Below are 21,275 nucleotides of genomic sequence, written 5' to 3' on the forward strand. Positions count from 1 at the left end.
GTCAATTCTCCATTGTTTTCTTGTTTGCCTGGAGGGTGTTTATTGCTTTAGCATCTTTAGCTACCCTTTATCAAACTGGTAAATTAGAATCTGGTCACACAGACCTGTTTACAGGTTTACCACCACTCCCTGGACATTAAATTGTTGACTGGGTTATATTTCTGTGACATAAAATTGAACAAGTGCGTAAGAAAAAGTGCTATTTTGCACTTGGCCTGCAGTCCACCCTCCATAAGTATTCAATGTCCCTTTGCAGCTGACATGGTCACAACAGGTAGTACAGCAAGTAGAGCAGCCAGGATTCACATCAGTGCAATGTTCATGACATGGCATATACATTATGACCAGCGTGTTTTGGTAAACTCGATTTTAAAATCTATAGTAGTCTGAACAGACAAAAACAGCCATCACACCTAACCAATAGCTACCACAAGTTTGTTTTCTTGCCTGAGTTGAAACAATCACACAACCATGCAATCTGGTGACAACACAAGCTCTTATGAAAATACTGTATAGCACTGCAACACACATGAGGATAAAGGTCTTTTTTCACACTCATTATTTCCTTCTCTCAACCTAAACTTTCGCTGAATATCTAGGCTCTAGATTCAGCTTGCAGTTGTTGAGTTTGGCCACCACTGCTGGATAAAGAGACAACAGAGACAACAGATTAAGGTCCCTAATTCTCCCATATGTCAAACCAATCTGTGCCACCCCGACAAAGAAGTGCAGATACATCCAGATTTAAAGACTACTGTGGTTGAACTCTAGTACAAAACGGTGTTCATAATGGGCCTACATTGTTTTAGTTAGGGATCGATCGTTTTTTTTTACATCATACCTTTACAATAAAAATAAAAATCTTTCTGTCAAAATGTACAATAACCAGTGATGGAAAGTAACTACTGACTTCAGACATGGACAGGATACTGCATCAGAGCCAAATTATCACATTTTTAGGTTAATTATTAATCAGCAATTGGACAAAAAAAACAAAAAACAATGCTGACAATCGGCCCGACATAATTAGTCAGGCTGCTAATTGGTCTATCCCTAATTTTAGTAGTGATGGTTGTTGGAAATCTCTTGGATAAAAGCTGGAGCACCTTGGCTGCTCCTTTAACTTATGCACTATTTGAAATGAACAGAGGAAGTAATGTCTGTTGAAGAGGCTCTAATGTAACCTTACCTCTTTGCTGCCTCTACTAAAGCTTTCTCATCCGGTGACGAGGCATAGTATTCCATGTGACTGGAGGAGAAACCGTTGGCATGAGAGAATGGGTCTCCTCCCCCAACCAGGCAGTCAGGCTGGTCATAGCTGATCTGAACCGTGTGACACAACGCCACCGCCTTGAGAAATAATAATTCATCACCAATCTAAAGGGAGTGACAACAGGGAGGGATGAGAGAGGAAGAAACACCATCAATTCTCATTCTTTACAGTCATTGTGAACATAAATGAGATATGATTCAGAGTCAGATGTTCACATGTATACAGAGCCTACATTGCACGTACTATATGTTTGCACACGTTTTGTGCAAGCATATAGTATGTGCAATGTAGGCTCTCCAATTATCTACTGTTGATCACATGAATGGCCTGAGGTAAAAAGTCATCGCTGACATCATTTGTCTATATGCTAGGGTTGTATTGGTTTGACAGCAGCAGTGAAAACAGTGTATATGTACAATATGTGTCTGCCAAAAGAAAATGAATGTGATGCGTATATATGTGAGTTACCAGGTGAGGCGTAGAACCATCTGGTGCATCGTCAGTCATTCCCTCGGGTACCAGTTTGCCATTAACTTCCCGATACTTGGTTCCGTTAATTGAACACTCACGGAAGTGCATCTCATTTTCCGTTAGCGTACCCGTCTTATCTGTGAACACATACTCCACCTAGCAGACAGGAACACACACGAAAGTTTAGTATCATGTAGCTGAATTAAAAGAAGTTAGGCAGAGTTCAAGTTCCCTTTCATCCTACTACTGTAGAATGAAAATGTATTTATGTGGTAAATTTCCACCAAAATACAAACGCTTAAAATATGAGTAAATTCTTTCTGTTTTAACTCATCAAAGACTCATATTTACATCAATATGATGTACACTATATTACAAATTATATATTATATCTGACTGAAAAACACTTTTTGGGTAAACAGAAATGATACAGATGTAGCGTACATATATATATCTCAACTACCTTGAGAGATTTACAGTATGTGTTCCTGCACTTCTGATCCATACCTGCCCGAGCTCCTCATTAAGGTCAGAGGTGTTGACCTGAGCTTTCTGGTCGCTCTCCTCATGGTAAAGGTCCAAATCCCAGCCAATGAAAAAGGAGCCCAGGAACTTCTGCATCTCCACAGTAACGTAGAGCGAGATGGGAATGATGAAGTTGTACAGGACCAGAAATGCCAAGAAGTCTGAGATGAACTTCAAGATCTAAAGAAGGGTGAGAGTAAATTTTATCAGAATGAGGGCAACAAACAAGGAGGGCAAGACACAACAAGGACGACGATGACTCAAGTGCACACTGGACCTTTAATCTCAACCATGTTTCATCTGACGTGAAAAATACAGAAATGCAATTGGAGATGTTGTAATGCACACTGTAACAGTCAAATAATAACTGTATTTGAAGAAATTGCCTATCTAATGTTTGTTATTAACTAAATTATTTTTGCACTATTGGGGAGATTTTGTCACATTGTGCAGTTTCCATTGAGCCTTTTTATGCAACTAATCTTTTCAGAAAGAATAAATTTGCCTAATACACATCTAAGACACACACAGACTGTCAGTGCTTCAGATGATCCTTCTAAATCAAAGTGGTCAGGGTAATTCATTCCCATTAAGGAGTTAATTACTTTATGTGACAGGAAAGGAGAATGAAAGAGGACCACAGGCTGAAAGACAGAGGATGTTGGGCAAGATTATGACATGTTAGACCTGGAATTGAGCCAACCACTTCACTAAATAAAATAAAGAAATTAAGAAATTAGTCTAAGCAGGAAACGCTACAAACATACTGTACATATTAAGGAATAGTTCAAATACAATTCTTTTTAGTAGTTATCCTTTTTGATATTGAAAATTATCGTCTGTAGGCTATAAATTCAGTACATTTTTTAGACTTTGAAGGACTGGTCACAGATCACACCCTTGGGCGAGGAAATAGCTGTGATGTGGAGACAGGCAGTTCCTGGTAGAGGCTACCCACTGCAACAGGTCCAGCAGGTTTCAGGAGCACCCGTTATACTAAACTGATAAACACAGCCACTAATTTGTTGCTGGTATTCCTCTCACTGTCTTCAGGGAGAAGGAGAGTGAGTGTACAACTGTGATTTTTCCCCCCCTCTATCCTAATACACAGAGGCTGCTGTTCTCTCTGACTGATTGGTGTTGGCAGGTAGGCTGATAGGCCGGCAGACTGGCCCAGTGAAAGGCACTTCCTCTCTAATGCCTTGTCACAAAATCTAGAGACACTAAAACTGCCCTACCAGCACCCTTTTAGTACTGTGTATGTGTGTACATGTGTATTCAAGTGTGGGCTCATTTTTATATCTTCACTAACTCACTCTATTAATTTATATCTGCATTAGAGAGAAAATGTCCATTTATATCTGGTGAGGAGATGAAGTGGAAGGAATGTGGACTAAAATGTTACCTCTGGGGCTGATAGCCTGCACTACTTAGAAAATCAAATCAAGATGAATGCATTCTTCTGACGCTTAATGCCATGCTGACTAACCGGACTGCTGTTTCTCTCTTGGTCAGTCTTTTGGTTGTAGAAGGGCTCGTCCCACTTGTCCTCAGCCTGCCAGGCATACTTCAGGATTGTGCTGAGGATGGCCTCGAACAGCAGGATACACAGGTAGATGATTAGGAAGGTATTCATGGACCTGATACAGGAAAATATTATAAAGTTGAATGTTAAACTAAGCATATCCATAAAACCACAAATATTTAATATTGATATATTAATAAAATATGCAATATTTGTGAGAGACAACACAAAGTGCTCACTTCTCTACTGCAGAGCGTTTCTGGGACTTGCACTTATAGTTGAGAGCCATCTTGGACTCCATTCCTGTGTAAACAGCCACACCTGCAACAGGACATTTGGTTAAAGGTTAGATGTGACATGTGAGATGTGAGGGTTTTGGTCTGAGATGCTGATGCTCTAGCGTGATATCTAGCAAATATTGTAAATTTCACCTTTAAAGTATTACACCAGGTTTAGGGGAGATTAGACCATCAGACTACTGATTAACTTGTGCAGGAATTTTTGAGAACATGAAAATATTATTATATCCATGAGTCTACAGCAGATCAATGGCCCTGGATCTCCATGACAAACAATTTTAACAGTATACACAGACACTCTAGTGAAGCATTAGGGTATTGCTCTAAAAGCCTTTTAGCCTTTAAGCTCTTCAGTTACCACAATTGGACCTCAGTCATATGATTACAAGTGGTTTGTCCAACCCATAATGTCCACTGAGCTTGGCTTGTGTTACAGATGGCTCGATGGCTCCGTCACCTCTTTATCATGTCTACAATAACCAGTGGATGCATTTTCAGAGGCATTGTTTTCTCTTTCTCTCAGTTCAGCTGAAAACTTCCCATTATAAAAAAAATATTTACCCCCCTCAGTGCTTCCCTCTCACATTGAGGTTTTGTTTATTGCAGGACCTTTCTGTAGTCCAACTGTACTGACTCACCAAAAATCTCTTTGGTATTTTTCAACCTGGCTCCTCGCAGCAGCAAATTCTCTGGGCCCAGCGGTCTGACATAAAAGCAAGCAGGAACAACATAAATACAAAGAAAGAATGATGCTATAGCATTTTGGTACAAACAAAACATAGTAGAACCTTGATATAAACTAAAACACTCAACAACATCGTCTATGAAGCTCATACGTCTTTTATATATGTAATCAATTATTTTCATTTAGCTGCACATGACCTCGTTAATAGCCTGCACGCTGCATAAACAACTATTTACACAGATATACTTTCTTGTTTCACCCTCAACTAATGTCCCATTTTTTTTCGTCTGATGGAACAACCTTAGTTCCAGCCCTTACACTGATCAGTGGACACTGTATCCAATGCCCATCTAATTGGGGATTTATCTTTAGCTGTGTCTTTTGCTCGTCTAGCACACATACTATAATTACTATTACACTTATAAGTCAAAGCAGCTGGATAAATCTGGCCTCACCTGACTATCTCCTCTCCGTGCTGAGTCACCGTAATCCGACCAACAAACCTGGAAAACACCAAAGGCATTTTAGTTGAGTGGTCTGATAGAAACAGTAGCGAAGTTCACATGCACAGAGGAAATCAGGCTTGTTGAGCAGAAATGGATAAAGAAAAGGGTCTTTTGAATGGCAGTATTATTTGCATTTAGAATCGATGTGAACTGAGTTATTACCGGAGTACGTCGAGTCTCAAATACCACTAGCTTGCAATTTTTTGAGTATGCAGTACCTTTGACATTATTCAGGAGAATATTCTGGACAGGATTTGTCATTGTTTTGGATTGTTGCAATAATAATAAACATACATTTGCATAAAGCATTATGATGAGTATTAAAAACGTAAAAATAACCGTTTACATAAAAAAATGTACGATTAATTTGTGATTAATCGCGAGTTAACTATGGACAATCATGCGATTAATCATGATTAAATATTTTCATCGGTTGACAGCCCTAATTAAGATCTATCAATTCCAGTTTCTGTTGGACTTTTGATAAAATAATTTATAAAACAAGGATGCTTTGTGACGAGTACAGATCTTCATTTTCATCCTGCTGCAGTGCTGCCACAGCGACACTTTCCCTATCTGGCGTGTTTGACATGCACATGCACAATACAATAACATAAAAATCCTGCTGAAGAGTCTACAGTCAGGTTCCTCGAGCAGAGTTCTAATGAGATTTATCTTAATCCATTAACTTGATTAAGGGATTTCTGGTTGATATGATGGTGAAAAAATCTGATTACTGCAGAGAGCTGATGATAGCTGGGTCAGTTAAGTACATTTACAAGCAGTGAGTGATAAGAGCGAGAGACGGCAACCAAGAGAGGGGGAAGGGACAAAACTGCCACCGAAACAAACTGCCTGATCTAAAAATATACTGATCGATCCTGAAGTAGTCAGCTCAGGCAGACACAAGGAACAGGGGTTGTTGAAGAGGTGATGAAGCAATCTCACCCCATCACACATTTAATAACACATCTCTGGCAGGGCAATTCTATCATGTACTAATCACAGTAGTTTTTAAAGTGGGTTCTTGAGACTGGAAGTGGTTCTGAGGGGATCCCAGGAAATGAAATGGATAAATAATTGACACAAAAATATTCCTATATGAGGACTACAACTTCTAATTTTCTAATATGTGTTTAGCTGGGAGTGTCCTCAGTTTATTGTTTTTGACTTCACCCTGTGTGTACACACAGGTGCAAATTACCTGTAAAGATCAGCTTCCGGTTGTTGACACTCCACCACAGCCTGCAGAGACTCCAGCTGGGACACTGACTGACACACTGCTGTCTCCGCCACAGAGTAGTGAGTCTACAAACATACATACACACCACACGAATGCAGTTGAATGCTAATGAAAGGATAGCATAGTTTAAAATTGAAAAAGGATACTTTTATAGTTTATAAACAAGAAGTTTTCATATAAAAAGTACAAACCGGTGAACAAATAGATCTACAGAACAAGAAGCTTGCTATTTATAAACCAACTGGTTTGGTCAGTTGCCACAGCTCTGCAGGGAAGGAGGCTGCACTTAAACTATTAACCTGGCATGTCAGAGTAGTGTGAATTTGAGGGTAAGACAGACCAGTGCATTGATTGTATCCAACACATTTCACAACCACAGGTCTGACAGGCCGTAAGGTCAAACACAGTGTATTTGATGAAAAGCACTGATTGTAAACTTTTTTTACTGAATGTAACTTCTGTTTGTTTAGACTCCAGGGGGCACCTCTAAGACAAAACAGTTGGCATGTGCAGTTTTAAATCCCAGAATTAGGTGTGGCCATGTGGCTATCTTGTTAACTCAAATGGTTGTTGGTGTTTTAACTAGTTAATATTTGTCTGTCTGTTTAACATTCACATCACACACTCAGACACATGACAAATACTCTTACATACTCTCTTAAAGCCAACACATTCACACACACACAGACCTTAAGGTTGGTCTCTCCATCGAGGCTGGCTGTGGTGATGTGACAGGTGCCATCTGCACGATCTGATGACAGCAGCACCAGGTCAACAGGAAACGTCTCATCTTTAGCCACACGAACAATGTCCCCCACCTGGGTGGACAGGCAGAAACACACACACATATAGATTAATGCTGTTCAAGTTTTATTCAAACAGTTTAATTGTTTTGATATAACACTTGTCAATTCATTTTTTTTAAAGAGGTCATATTGTACTTTTTGGGTTTTGCCTTTCCATTATTGTGTTATGTAGCATTTTTGTGCATGTAAAAGGTCTGCAAAGTGAAAAAGTCCACGCCAAGGGGAGTTACTGTCTCCCACAGAAAACACTGCTCCTGCACTGCCTGAAACACCTGGCTGGGAGTCGAGCCAAGTTTACTTCCGTAACTTATGTGCGTCACTATGTAACAGGTGTTATATAAATGGATATTTTTATATTTATTATAAAATATATACACTCCAGTCAGTCAGCAGACATACAGGTGCTACTGCTGTAGCTGCGTTATTTTGGATCACACTACCTTGCTTGGCATGACCCGCCCTAATCCGATTGGCTACATACTGCCCATTAAGTAATAGCATGTGCAACTCTCATCAAAGACTGAACAAAGGCGAGATGTCTCACTCCGTAGCTAATCGGAGCATTCAAGATACAGTGTGAAAAGGGATGCTGCAGCAATGCACCATATGAGAAAAATAATGTGTTTTTTTAAAACTGAAGTATGTAAACCTGTTCTACTAGGACCCCCAAACAAAAGCATGAGCCTGAAAATTAGCATAATATGACCTCTTTAAGGCAAGGGTGTGAAATTTAATTGTTACTGTGATATTTTTCAATAGTTGATTGTTGTCAAAAAAACAATACTTTTTTTTCAACTTATTTTCATAGTTTGTAATTATCAAAAGGAAGAAAAAAGAAAAAAAATTATTTTCCTCTAAGCTGACTAGAGTGGCATGTTGGTGTTTGATTGACAGTAGCTATCTAGACTGCAAACTGACGTTAGCAGGTCACCGGTGAATGTTTGTTTGGGGACTATTTCAACAAGCTAAGGCTCAGGACAAGACGTGTGTTCATGTTTGTTAGTTAGATAAGAAGGAGAACGCTAATGTGGGTTATTGTTCAAAGTCTGTGGCTCTTGCAGGCTGCTGTCTGGCTCAGTGTGAATGTCTGCTCAGCCTGTGACAGAATGCTGACTTAACTGTTTTATGCAAGATTTGATTGGCTGTATCAAAATAAGGTCTCCATCTATGTAGACAGATAGCAGAATGGTATTCTGTCAAACAAATGCCAAACTAGGGGGCACCATCATGAATTCAGAAAATATAGAATAAAACTTTCTCCATTTTGGTGTCATATTATTTGTCAAAGGAGAACACAGTTCTACTGGATAGATATGTATGCTGTAGAAGACAAAAAAATGCTATTTAATTTCAGTTGGACTTTAAATAAAATGACCCACTCCTGTGGGGCGCAAGTCTCCGGCAGTGACTGTGTAAACAATATCAAGTGTGCTTGACAAGCTTGAGAGGTTCATTTACTGTTTGACTAAAGGACACACAACATTAGGTAGTGTTGCGGTGGCTCCAGACACAGTAGTTACAGTGTCTCTGAGAAGCCTGACCTCAGAGAGAGTGTCTCTGAGAAGCCTCAGGAATGACAGCAGGGGTAACAGCAAGACTTGTTCATACAACCTGTGGGCTGTAATTATGCAGTTCAATATTACAAACATACACATAACAACATTGTTACAACAGAACAAGAAAACAGCAGCATTTGTAGAGGGTTGTGTTACTGCAACAAATGCATCATTCACAGAACATTCCAAACGCATTTGGTGTTGAACACGATGAATGCCCAGTTTCCTGCAATCCTAACACGTGAAACAGTTCTCTTTACAGTCACAACCTCATCTTATCTTTCTATACAGACTAGTCCCATAGAAAAACACTAGCACCAGGAATTTAACAGCCAAGCTTAAGTTAGTAATGGCTGTTGACTATGAGCTGAGAAGGGTATTTCAAAGTACAGGTTTCCCCCATTAGCAAACACAATGTTTTGGCAGAAGTAATGCCTTGTTCTTAAACACAAAGTGAAGCTTTGAACTGGAATAATGAAGTTCATCCATCTCACCCTGATGTTCTTGGATCTTGTCTGGACCAGACTTCCACTGCGAACCACAAACACTGGAGCCCCATTCACCTCGTTGTCCGCCTTGTGTCTCAGCCAATCTTCGTAGCCCTGTGACAAAATTCATTCGTTAACTGATCACATACAACTTCACAGTGGAATATAGTATGACTGATCAACAGTGGAGATGCAATGCTGGCATCACCAATTATTTATCCCCTTAAGTGACTAATAGCTGTTTAAACTATTCCAAAAACACCTTTTAACATCAATGACAAGCACATTACTGGCTAAAGAAAAAAGCATGATATTTATATAGAGCTGTACCAAACAGTTTGAAGCTTCATTCAAAATGCTGTCATTCAGATTCAACACTTGAATGCTGCGCAGCTATTTTTGTTTTTGTTTGTTTGCTTTCTAAACTGTTAACTGTTAGATAAACATCAGGCTACACTAATATTTTTATTATTAAACTATTTTTAGAGTAGGAACCCATTGGTTCCGTAGGATTGTTTCTGACACACGTGATCAAAACATTTACAGTAACTACAGAGAATTGTAAAGTCTAAAAGGTCAACATTTTGAAAAAAATTTAAAATTGATGTAATCATTTCCAAAATTCACAACATGTTTTTATCTGACAAAATATTCTGCCTAAATGCATATTTCTTTGACTTGATCATTTCTAATAAAACATTTTCACTGCTGCCAAAAAACTGTTTGCTCTATTGTTTGCCACTTACAAAGGAAGGCATGCACCTGTAGCAATCTAGCAGCAATTTAACAGCACCATTAATCACATTTATATAACCATAATAATAAAACATCCATTTCGGCTCTAAACTATAATAGTAAGTCGTTAGAAAAATAAAAGCATTTTATGTATCTGCAATCACTTGGCGCTTGATGTCAAGTCTGGTTTAATTTTTTCTTTAGGGTGACTATTATTATTATATTTGTATGTCATAAATTATGAAAACAAACACTTTCCTTGAAAAACTTTAATAGAGGCTTTAAATGCAAATAAATCACATTCAGACCAGCCCTAATATTTTTAACACTGTGACTGAAAAAAATTACAGAAATGGTTCAGGTTGTTTGAGTCAATTTGAATTCAACTGAATACGGCACAAAGTTGAACCAAGTTGGATATCACAAGTTGTTGACAACATTTTATCTAACATGTATGTTAGTTCCCCTTTTTCAGCTTAACAAAGAGGAAGCTAGCATGTGCTGTTGTTCTCACCTGTTTAATGGCAGTTACTGTGATGACAAAGAAGAGAGGCAGACCACTCGTGACTGGGGAAGTTGGGGTGTCTATCATTAACTGGAAAAACAAACGCAGAGGTGGGGGTGGAGAGATTTTAACAAACTGGCAGTGTAGCAGAAAAAAATGACATCAGAGACTCAGTAAGAATGGGTGTGCCCTGCCAGAGAGAAAACAAGCTAAGTAGAAAGACATCTGAGAGAAGTAGTGGCTGATGTGTCAAACAGGAAACATCTACAACTTCCCTCAGAGGTAACTGTCAGTTCAGACTTACACACACAACAAGGAAATTAAAAGCTTCAAAAGCAATGTATACTGCAGCCATCACATCTCATCTTGTTTGGAAGCTTCAGAGTGGATAACACATATTTTGCATTCTTCTCTACAAATGTTTACAATTTTTTTTTTTACCTTTAATTCATTTACTGACAAACAATGATCAATCAACAATTATTTATTTATGTATTTTTTGGATATGACAACTTGTGATGCAAAAATGGTCATTCACACTAATTATGAATCATATCGCAATATCTGTCAAAAAATTGTATTTTCTGATACAGTGTCATGCAGCCCTGAACTACAATGAGACCAAGACTTTTCTTTGTTTGACAACGGAAATAACAGTTCACAACCGGTATCTAAGAATCCATCTAAGGCCTTCCTGAAAGTGGTTAAATTGACCGTCTAAGAAAATGTCATGTTCAGAATGTCAAGATAAAAAGAGGCCCCTTTTTTCTGTAATTTGAGACGAAGCTGACTTCAGCTTCACTGACAAGCTGAATGGGTGAAAAGAGAGACTTTCTAGACAGAGTCAACTCAATTGCTTTGGCTTCACTACACAGGCCCAAATAAATCAGGAGGAGCCTGAAGATTTGAAAGCCAAATCCTACTTCAGCACACACTGACGGATGCATAGTGAAGGCCTCACACCAGAGGCTGGCTGTAAAGACACACTTACGTACTTAATGTGTGGGTGTAACGTTTTAATACACAGGCAGACCTGTCTATCTAGAAGTTGATGAGTCATTCAGTTAAGCAAAAGAAGCCACACACACACACACACACACACACACACACACAGACGCGCTAGTATTAAGGGCAGGAAAGGTCACACTTGACTCGTCACCATCTGACTGAGGAGAACATGTAACTGCAAACAACAATTTTGTGAATTCATGAGTTTTACCTGTACAAGGAAGATAATGAGGAAATAGAAGTTGGCTATCCTTCTGAACTGCTCAAACAGATTCTTCGGGACAAAATTCCAAATTGTGTACTGAAAAAGAAAGAAAAAACAAACAACAAGAGGTTATTTGAGAAGGGTATCTGCATGTTTGAAAAGGCCATATTTAATAAACCCTCAGAATGCTTGAGGTAACTGCATTTAAGATACAGTTAAATATATGTTAACAAATACACAAAGCTGGTAAAACTATCCTATTTCTGAGAAAACAAATACCCTGAACTAGTTGCTAAATGATGTACAACATTTTCCAGACGACTGCTGTTTAAGAGGCTGTTTTTATTTCACTCTTAAGTTTCAGTTCATCACTTCCTGTACATCGTCATCTAGATAGAAGAGCTGATGGAGGAAAAAGGTGTGGCTGCATTTTCTTGTGTTTTCTGCATGAAGCACTGCAGACCTGCTTTTGCCTTATTAAGTTGAATCTTAACTGTGAGCACACAGCTCCACTAAGAATAACCTTGTTTTGATTTCAGTTATTTGTGATTGCTAAAAACACAATTTAAAATCAATTTCATTCTGACTCAGGCGACTTAACCCAACTGTCAATCATTTAATCAGTTGCCTAATCAATGACAGCCATCACTGCTCGTGCCATGCACGAGCCTCTTTGGATTATTATCCCTTAGTCGAGTCACTCTTCCAGCCGGCCTACTAATCATCTCACCAACACAAGGTCTCTTGTCTTTTTTGAGTTTATCCAGTTATCAAATCATGCTTCACTTTTTATCTTTCTCCCACCACACTACAGCTCTAATTTGTATTTTTTCACTGTTCAAGCTAGTGCAATATATCAGTTTATGAGTTTGGAGTTTCTGTGGGTGATTTAAACTACCTAAACTGCAAATAAATAAATCAATAAACAGTACTTCCAATAGTCATGTTTTACACTTGGTTAAAGTACGAACAGAGTGCTTTTGGGTGATGACACAGAATTTAAGAACGCAATTGTGGCAGACCTGAGACCTGAAGATTCATAATATTAGTTCAAAACATTTTCAAGACCAGAACTTTTACCTCCTTTGATTATATAAAATGATATCCTGTATGGTAAAAGACAATGACATACAGTCTCATTCTGACTGACTAACATGAAATTCTGCTGTGATTACAGCATGGCTTTTCCCCATGCTGGCTAAAACAACATTTGGTACCTTTGAGGAGATGATTCGGTTGTCAGCAAAGCGTTGCGGTATGTAGTGGCCATGCTGGGGGAATCGGTTTGCTACATAAACCGTCCTCGTCTCACTCTGATGAGGGGGGTCAAAGCCCTGAGGGAAGGGAGGATATAAGGAAGGAGAGGGAGAGGGGTGGGGCAGAAATAAGGGACAAATGTGGAAATGGAGACAACAGGTTACTTTCATTACAACTCTAGGTACATCCCTACAGTAGACATCCCTCTCATTTTTTCTTTGCACAACTGATATAATCAATAGTCTGACCTTATTTTATGTTCTCTACACCACACTTAAATACACCTGGGGCAACATTTTGTACTTCTATCAATGTGGTTTCAGTTACTGTATAGTTGGGTTTGTCTCTATGTGCCATTACTGTATCTGGTGCAGTAGAGGTTAGGATACTGAAGGGAACAGAAACAACACCAGACACTACACCAGTGTTACATCATGCAAGTACAGACGATTGCATACACTTACAGTCCAAGAGGGAGAACATGGTAAAACCCTCTTGCTCTACTACTGTATGTTTCCATTCAAACACATATTTCTGAGTAGCCAGCCAGATAAGGTATGTAGCTGGTGAAAACCAGCAGCACACAGTTTTCTCATCACTTAAATATGTGTTTATGAAAGGAAGACAACTTGCATAGACACATTTTTAGGCCCAGTACTGAATTCAAACCACAAGAAATACAATCTCCATACAGAAACACTTAATACAAGCACAAAAAAAGGTAAAATATCCCAAACTACCTAAAGTCTAAATCACATTATCTGGTACAAATCAACACCTTGTCCATCACGGTTTAGTCACCAGCCTTGTCACACTCGCTTCCTGTACACCTAACCAGACATGACGTGACACTTGGGTATATAAGCAGCACACTAGCAACTGTGGTTATTTAGCAGACATGCAGCGTTAACCAGCAAAATTTTATGCAAACACATTTTATGTCTTCTAAATTGAAGCAGAAATCAGGTGTGGTTATACCAGCACGAGTAAGCCACATTTCTAAATATCAAAAAAAACATAAGATTTAATGACTTCAGCGCTGTTTAACATTAGAAACATTATTAGCTACTGATTTTTCATTCATGAATTTCATTCATTCATCTGGAGACCAAAACAAAGAGGTTTCACCATTAATCTCGTAATTTCTTGATTAGTTCCAGCATAACTTTCCGGTAGTTTTCTGTGTGTAACACTCTACCTGCCTGCTGCACTAAGAGGGTTAAAGCAAGTGCTTACAATCATTTGCAAATGTTATATGACATGGGTCCAATACACACACCCATACGCACACACAAAGGAATGTATCCGGGCCACGTCACTGACTTCAACACAGACTCACCTCTGATCTGGGACACACACATGTAAACTGTTAATGCCTTTTTGTTTTAGTCTCTCATGTGCTCCATCTCTCCATCTGCTGCTGCTTTCTTAGTGTTTGTTACATAACTGCAACACACCTAACGCTGAGTTTAAAGGACAATGGCATGTTTGTTAGATTATTGCAGATTTACAGATTGATATCACTTTCTCACCTGAACGTATATACTGTATTTTTAAACATTTAATGAAGTATTTATCAAAGAAGCAAGAGCTACCAAGTTCTGCTTTATCCTCCTGCTGATATTGTAGGCCTGATGTACAAGACTCAAGAGTGCCGTAAGCATTCTACTCAAACTCTGCACAAACAATGTCCTTTCTGTCGTCACCCGGCATAAACTCAATGTTCCACTGTAAGGAATGAAAACAATATGTTCAGGATTGTTCATGTCCGCTGGCGCTGATCTATTCTTTTCCACTTTGCTCAAAGCTTTCACAAAATAGTCACTGTGAGCTTTCTTTACCCTCACTTATTTCTAACGCCCACATTTTTTCATTTCCAACATGTACAGTAGCATTCTCCCCACCTGACACTGCCTCAGGTGAAGTCACTTGTGGTAATATATCAGATTTATCACCTTGCCATATCTATCATATTTTGATGATGCGATTGCGAGGTGAGCCACTATTTTAGTGAGAATGGTAAGGGAAATGCAGTCAACAACAGGAAGTACTCAAAAAAATTTGAGTAAATGAATAAGCTCTGAGTTTTGTAAGCCAGATATCACCACATCTAACAAAGAAACAGTTGAGTCATATTTTTACTTTACAACAGTAAACATCTTACTTAATACATCTTTGCATGATTACTGTGAGGAAAGGAGAAACCTTCTTCTCTTTCTCGACCAACATTTTCAGACAGTCTGAGGAGTCAGAGATTCTAGCTCACCACCATATCAATCAACCATCAGTTAAGTTGCTTAATCATTAACATGCTTGCACACAGTAGCTTAAGTCAGCTCAACTGCTGGCTGAGTACAGAATTGCCTGGTGTAACTGTAACAAAGATGTGGCCATGTGAAATTAAGGAAAGCCCCTGACCCAACATCTGAAAGCACTGAAATGCAGATTTATTGTAGTAATTGTTAACCATGCTTTAGTATGTGGCTAATGACACAACTGTTTCTGGTTCATCTTGTTGAACTAGCTAGTAAACTGCCAATTAAATATATCAATATTGCAGAGGACTGTTTAGCTGATTATATCCAGGGTCATTCAAAAGCTTACAAAGTTACAGAGTGAGACCAGAGATGGCTAATATTGCAAAATGTTCATATTGGCCAATGTCTGATGCAGTTTAAATGTTTTTCAAATGCAAATTGCGAAATCTACACAAAATAACACTATTCTTCACATGATTTGGATTATGAATGTCAGTGCAGCACAACTGCAAGAGATCCATTAAGTACTGTAACAGGATGAGAGTAAGAAAAGATGGCCTGTTGTGAACATACACACACTTCACCACCAAGAAAAACACTACTTGGTCAACTGACAACTTTCTGCTCTTCCAAACAACAGCAACAAATTATTTCTAACCTAAATGATAAATATTCAAAAGCACAGCCAAGTCACACTAGGTTCACCTTTGGAGTAAGACTGAAATGTTAAAATTTAACTTTTTATTCAACAGGTAATACCAAGGATATTTTAAATTCAATTAAGAGCATTTACTGTTCCAGTGTTATGGCCTATCCTGAATCAACTGTCAGAGTTTTAAAGCCAAAATACGCCACTAAGTACAACACCATACCAGCTGTGGCTAGGTGTGTGCGTCGCCTGCGACACCTCCCACTGTTGTCCTATTACTGGCCTCAATGCTTCTGAAAATCTTTCCAGAGAAAAGGCTATAGTGCTTCAGTAGAATGTTGGTCCAAGTACAGGCATTATTTATTTACTAGTTTGTCGCTTGGTTTTTACCTTTAGCTTGAACTATTTCTTATAAAAGTTAAATAAATAATATCCACTCTCTGGCTTCTGTTGGGGTTCCTTTGGCAGCTCAACCTCCATTCTTCACCTTGTGCTGTTGCTGTTTCTCTTTGTGTAGAACAATGGATATGAACAAACTATTTGGTAAGGTTAGTGTTATGCTAAGCATAGCATGCTATGCTATGCTATGCTATGCTATGTTATGGGGTTACGGAATTCTTTTGTCCCACAATGTGCGTGGTCTTCCTGTTGCCGCCTTGCAGTGCGATGCCAGGATGTATGGACTAGGGGTAAGGACAGCACTCGTCCACATCATATGGCTTCATGCTCCTCTTCAGGCAGCATATAGAAGACAATAATGGTCCACAATATCTCGGTTTTGTCAGCAAATGAGTCTTATATAATGACAATGAGAATACAATTATATGTTACATGAGTACCATGCTGTGTTCACTTTAAGATGTATAAAACATGCTATAACACACAGGTAATGGATGGAGCTTATTGCTGATTTCCAAGACACGCATCCTATCATTTAACTCTACACAAGACAAATACAATACTCATACATACAGTCAAAACAGAACTTAATCACGTGACCCAGATCCCTTACAGTATAGCAACCAACAAATCCCAATATTACAATTATTTTTGGTTAGAATTGTCTCACCAGTTAATCCGATGAAAACTGAGACTTTGGTATTTACTTGCATAGAAAATGTACGTTGTATGCAACAGACTTTTCAGATGTTCTTGAACAGCCCTGACATTCGAGGAGCAACAGCAGTGATGATGAACCAAAGTCTCAGCTTGATGTTAAGAATGTTAGGTTCAGTGTTTTGGGACTGCCTATAGTCTGAAATAACAGATTGAGTAGAAATGTCTGAAAACTGTATAGGGCTGATGTCATACTTGGCTGTCATACACCATTCCATTTTTTATTTCCCCAATTAAATTTATACCAATCTCCAAAAAAAAAGGATATAACAAGTAGCAGATGAGTTAAAGAACACATTATTGTATAGTATATCACTCATTTTCTGACTGAGCTTTAAAGTCAACTTTTTCTACCAGTATAGGAATGAAAATGTGGCTTTCTTGTAAACACTCTCCTCAGGTGAAATCAGACTTTTTTTATTTTGTCCCCCAACTCTCGTGCCCCCATCAATTTGTAGGGCGACAGGTAATTACTCCCTGCATAAGGCCTACAAGTCCCACAGTGCCTTGGGGGAATCATTGCCCAGAACAATAGCTGGGCGACAGACTAATGCATCACAACCAAGGCAAAGCACTGAGTCGTATCATTGACTACGACGCATTTAATCAAATGGGATGAGCTAATCAGAGATGGAAAGAGGGAGAGGGGGTGTTGAATGAAGAGCAAGTGGTAAAGACAGAAATAGTGCAACACAAAGAGGAAGAGAGAACAATAGACTATCCGTAGACAGGGGCAGTAGGTGCCGCTTTGACGATATTACGGTACTGATGACAACAGCAATACAAACATGAGTACAGGCTACCAAGTAGATATGTAACAAAGTGGGGCATGAAATGAAAAGCCAGACGCAGTGCTACAGATGATAAGAAAATTAACTTTATCAAGGATGGCATGGGCTACGTAATTATCTTAGCTTTTCTGCTTTATTATAGTGGATTATTAGGGTTGTTGCACCAATGACTGAGAACGATCCTGAATGAGACAGTAAAAGTGTTCGACATCCTGTTAGCTCAACAGGCTAAAATGTATGTTGGTATGTAATGTTAGAGATACCAATTAACATTGATTTATATGATCACCTCTATTACCTACTAATAATAATTAATAATCTCTATTTTTGTTTTGTTTTATCAAAATTACATCTCGTCTTTGCTTGGTAATGTAGTTGGTAGCAATGACTATTTTGAAAACTCTTGATTCCTATTGCAGTCATCCAAAATCCTGCATCAGCTATATCAGGCCTTGCAGAAAAGCGTTACACAAGTGAAATATGCCCAAGCGAAATCAGAGTGCACACACAGTATACCTGCATAATTAATCACTTAAGTTATGAAAAGGGCTACGTGAATTTGGTAGTGTCTAGCACTGAAAAGGCTGCTGTTCACACATCTCAGAATCCTGAACATGCGAGTTGATTTTTATACCATGTGAGTATAGACTGAGTGCTGCCTGGGAGGTAGAAAATCAATGTAAAAACTTGCTATGCTTTGGAAAATGCAGAGCAATAATGTCTACACTGCAATTGTGATTCTTCATTGGAAATGCTGGAGTGAACAAAAAACGTCCATGTCATACTTGAAGAACAAGATGTCTAAGGGTATTCCCAGTTGCTGTTGCTTGCACTGTAATTATGGTAGCTCTTTTGCTCTTCTGATGTAAATGCGGCATTACTAGCATGTCAGCACTGCTGATGGAAGAGGACTGGCATTAAAAACCAGCCACACTTTCAGTGAACACCCTCCCACCCTCATCCTTCCTGCTTCTTACTGTGGACCAGTATCACCAGTGAGAAACTGATAAGCAGTATGTGACGGAATAAACATCACTGCATGACTTTTCAGCCGATAAAGGTCAGACAAATGCCCCAGACAAACTTTTTCATTAGGCCAGTTGTATTAAGATGCATTTTAATTACACTTTTAATTAACTAGGCAGGTCAATTATACAGGATGGGTCAAATTAACTGGCTATCTCAAATTAGGAGGAGGGCGGCTACCACTTTTATCGAGTGTAACTCTCTATGGCACTCAGCAAAAGTGAAGGCCAAAATTAACCCCTGACAGCAGATAGAAAACTTTTATGAAAAGACTTAAACGTGCAGCTGAGGGAGTCTCTCTGACCTAACCTTAAGTACAGGGAGTCGTCAGTGAGCAGGACATGGGAACTCAGGAACACCTTAACATTGATTAAACTCACTGCCTGTGGTGACATCAACTATTTGGCCAATGTGTGACTAATATGATAATATGCACTCACTCATTCATTCATTCATTCATTCATTCATTCCCATGGGATTGCCCTTCTCACATGCTCACTCATCCCCTCCACCAGTCACACCACTCTGATTTTGACTGGATGTCGATGCTAATTCTTATCAAAACTCTGAACTCTACTTTGACAAACATAAATCCTGTCACATAACCATTATGTCATTGCAGCATGACTAAAAAAAAGAAAAAAGAAAATAAAGCCTGACTGATATGATAAAAAGTATCCCATGTGTTAGTGAAAGAATGTCCATGGTTACGGCCTCGGTTAAAACTAAGACAAAACCAGGCAGGACTCATCTGCTTGACATGGACCATTACTGTCCTTTAAATGTTCGAGCCATTTATGCCTTTGCCTGTCAATGCGTCAACACACAGCCGTGTTTGTAGGCAAACAACAGGTGATTACAGCAAACACAGGATGATTTCTAACGTTGACCATATGTGATCATTAAAACACCGTCGACATTATATATTAGCCAATACATACAGATTTGCAATGAGAAATCACTTTAAAACAACATTCAGCCGATCCAAAGGTATAACGAAAGTTACAATAAGAGATGATAAATAAGTTATTATGCTTCAGAATTGAGATTAATAGCTAAAGAGCTGTTAAAGTTAGTTTGTCGGCTCTCTTTACACGAATAAAAAAGTCAGTAAGAATAAAACAACTCCTGAAGACTTAACGTTAGATGAAGAGAAGTTAGCAACGCTGACGTTAACGCTCAAGTTTGTTAGCCAGCTGGGTAGCGTTAACTTAGTTAACTGTAAAGTCTCAGTGAGCATTTTTTACAATGGCAAACGTTTAAGAAAACTTCCAATTAAGTAACAACTACACTTTAAACTCAACCCTGGTCTGTTTAGGTCTCGACTAAACTAGCTTAGTCAGACCTATGTCAGCTAATTAACGGCAGCTAACCGGGAAGGTAGCTAACCCAACCTACACCTGACTGTCATCACAGCGAAGACAGTCAACAATGTTTTGGACACATCGGCAACAGCTAGCTAGTTAGGTTAGCTTGCTAAATGCCACCCAAATAAAGTTCATAAAGCTTTCTGTGGGACAAACCCCGCGTTGAGTAACTGCTGTTGTGAGATAATGCGTCCTAGCGTTATGAAAAAAGGTAGGAGAGCAGTTTTACCAGCTGCTGTCGTATCCACCGTAGCATCCTTGCGAAAATACGTTCGAAGTAGCCAGCACAGTCGCTAGCCCAGCGCTAGCAACTAGCTACTCCAACAAAACCGTCCCGAACCATAAATAATTCCCCCCGAAGGCAGCTCTTCTCAGTCGCATTACGCGACACATTCATGCAGTGTAACTATGCAAAACAATAAATCCGGTCTTTCCCATTCCGTGTTAATGTCAGACAAATTATCCCCGGTAAAAGTGACAGACGACTGGCCACGGAGTCCCAGCAAGCTGCACTACATCTCTGCTCTGCCACGATCAGTCTCCCCCTGCCAGCACACAGCTCTGAGCAGACGGCGGCTGCTCTCTAGCGGCCTCTCAACGCCCCCTGCCCGTCTGCAGTCACCAATGATGGATGGATGAGTAGATAGATAGATAGATAGATAGATAGATAGATAGATAGATAGATAGATAGATAGATAGATAGATAGATAGATGACTGACAACACACTGAACATACCACTAAGTATAATACATGAATACATAAGTTTTTTCTTATATGCAATATGATTTGTTTTTAACATCCTGCAGTCCTAGCAAAAGCTGAAACTTCATGGTGGCCCCTAAACAAGCACCTACTGTATTATATGTAATGTGCAAAATGTATAAAAATATCCCAAGTCCCCTAGACTGACTTCTGCCATGCTCAGATAATGAAAAATAATGAATAATTAGGGATCCCACATATTTAAAGAGCATTTTATC

The 21,275-nt window shown here is 39.0% G+C and overlaps 1 protein-coding gene across 1 annotated transcript in view; it reads right to left on the reverse strand.

The window, feature by feature from the left end:
* atp11b (ATPase phospholipid transporting 11B) overlaps nt 1–20,809 on the reverse strand; it is a 56,933-nt gene extending 36,124 nt beyond the window's left edge. The window contains exons 1-14 of the mRNA XM_073476159.1: nt 20,524–20,809; nt 13,048–13,164; nt 11,837–11,926; nt 10,627–10,707; nt 9,384–9,491; nt 7,217–7,345; nt 6,489–6,592; nt 5,234–5,281; nt 4,732–4,796; nt 4,034–4,115; nt 3,759–3,909; nt 2,252–2,449; nt 1,742–1,900; nt 1,190–1,377 (exon numbers count right to left, since the gene is read on the reverse strand). Coding sequence (XP_073332260.1) covers nt 1,190–1,377; nt 1,742–1,900; nt 2,252–2,449; nt 3,759–3,909; nt 4,034–4,115; nt 4,732–4,796; nt 5,234–5,281; nt 6,489–6,592; nt 7,217–7,345; nt 9,384–9,491; nt 10,627–10,707; nt 11,837–11,926; nt 13,048–13,164; nt 20,524–20,550 — 1,547 coding nt within the window. The 5' untranslated portion in view covers nt 20,551–20,809. The remainder of the gene's footprint in view (nt 1–1,189; nt 1,378–1,741; nt 1,901–2,251; nt 2,450–3,758; nt 3,910–4,033; nt 4,116–4,731; nt 4,797–5,233; nt 5,282–6,488; nt 6,593–7,216; nt 7,346–9,383; nt 9,492–10,626; nt 10,708–11,836; nt 11,927–13,047; nt 13,165–20,523) is intronic.
* Between the last annotated feature and the right edge of the window lie 466 nt (nt 20,810–21,275).

This window comes from Pagrus major, chromosome 11 (assembly GCF_040436345.1).
Source record: "Pagrus major chromosome 11, Pma_NU_1.0".
NCBI classification, from domain to species: Eukaryota; Metazoa; Chordata; class Actinopteri; order Spariformes; family Sparidae; genus Pagrus; species Pagrus major.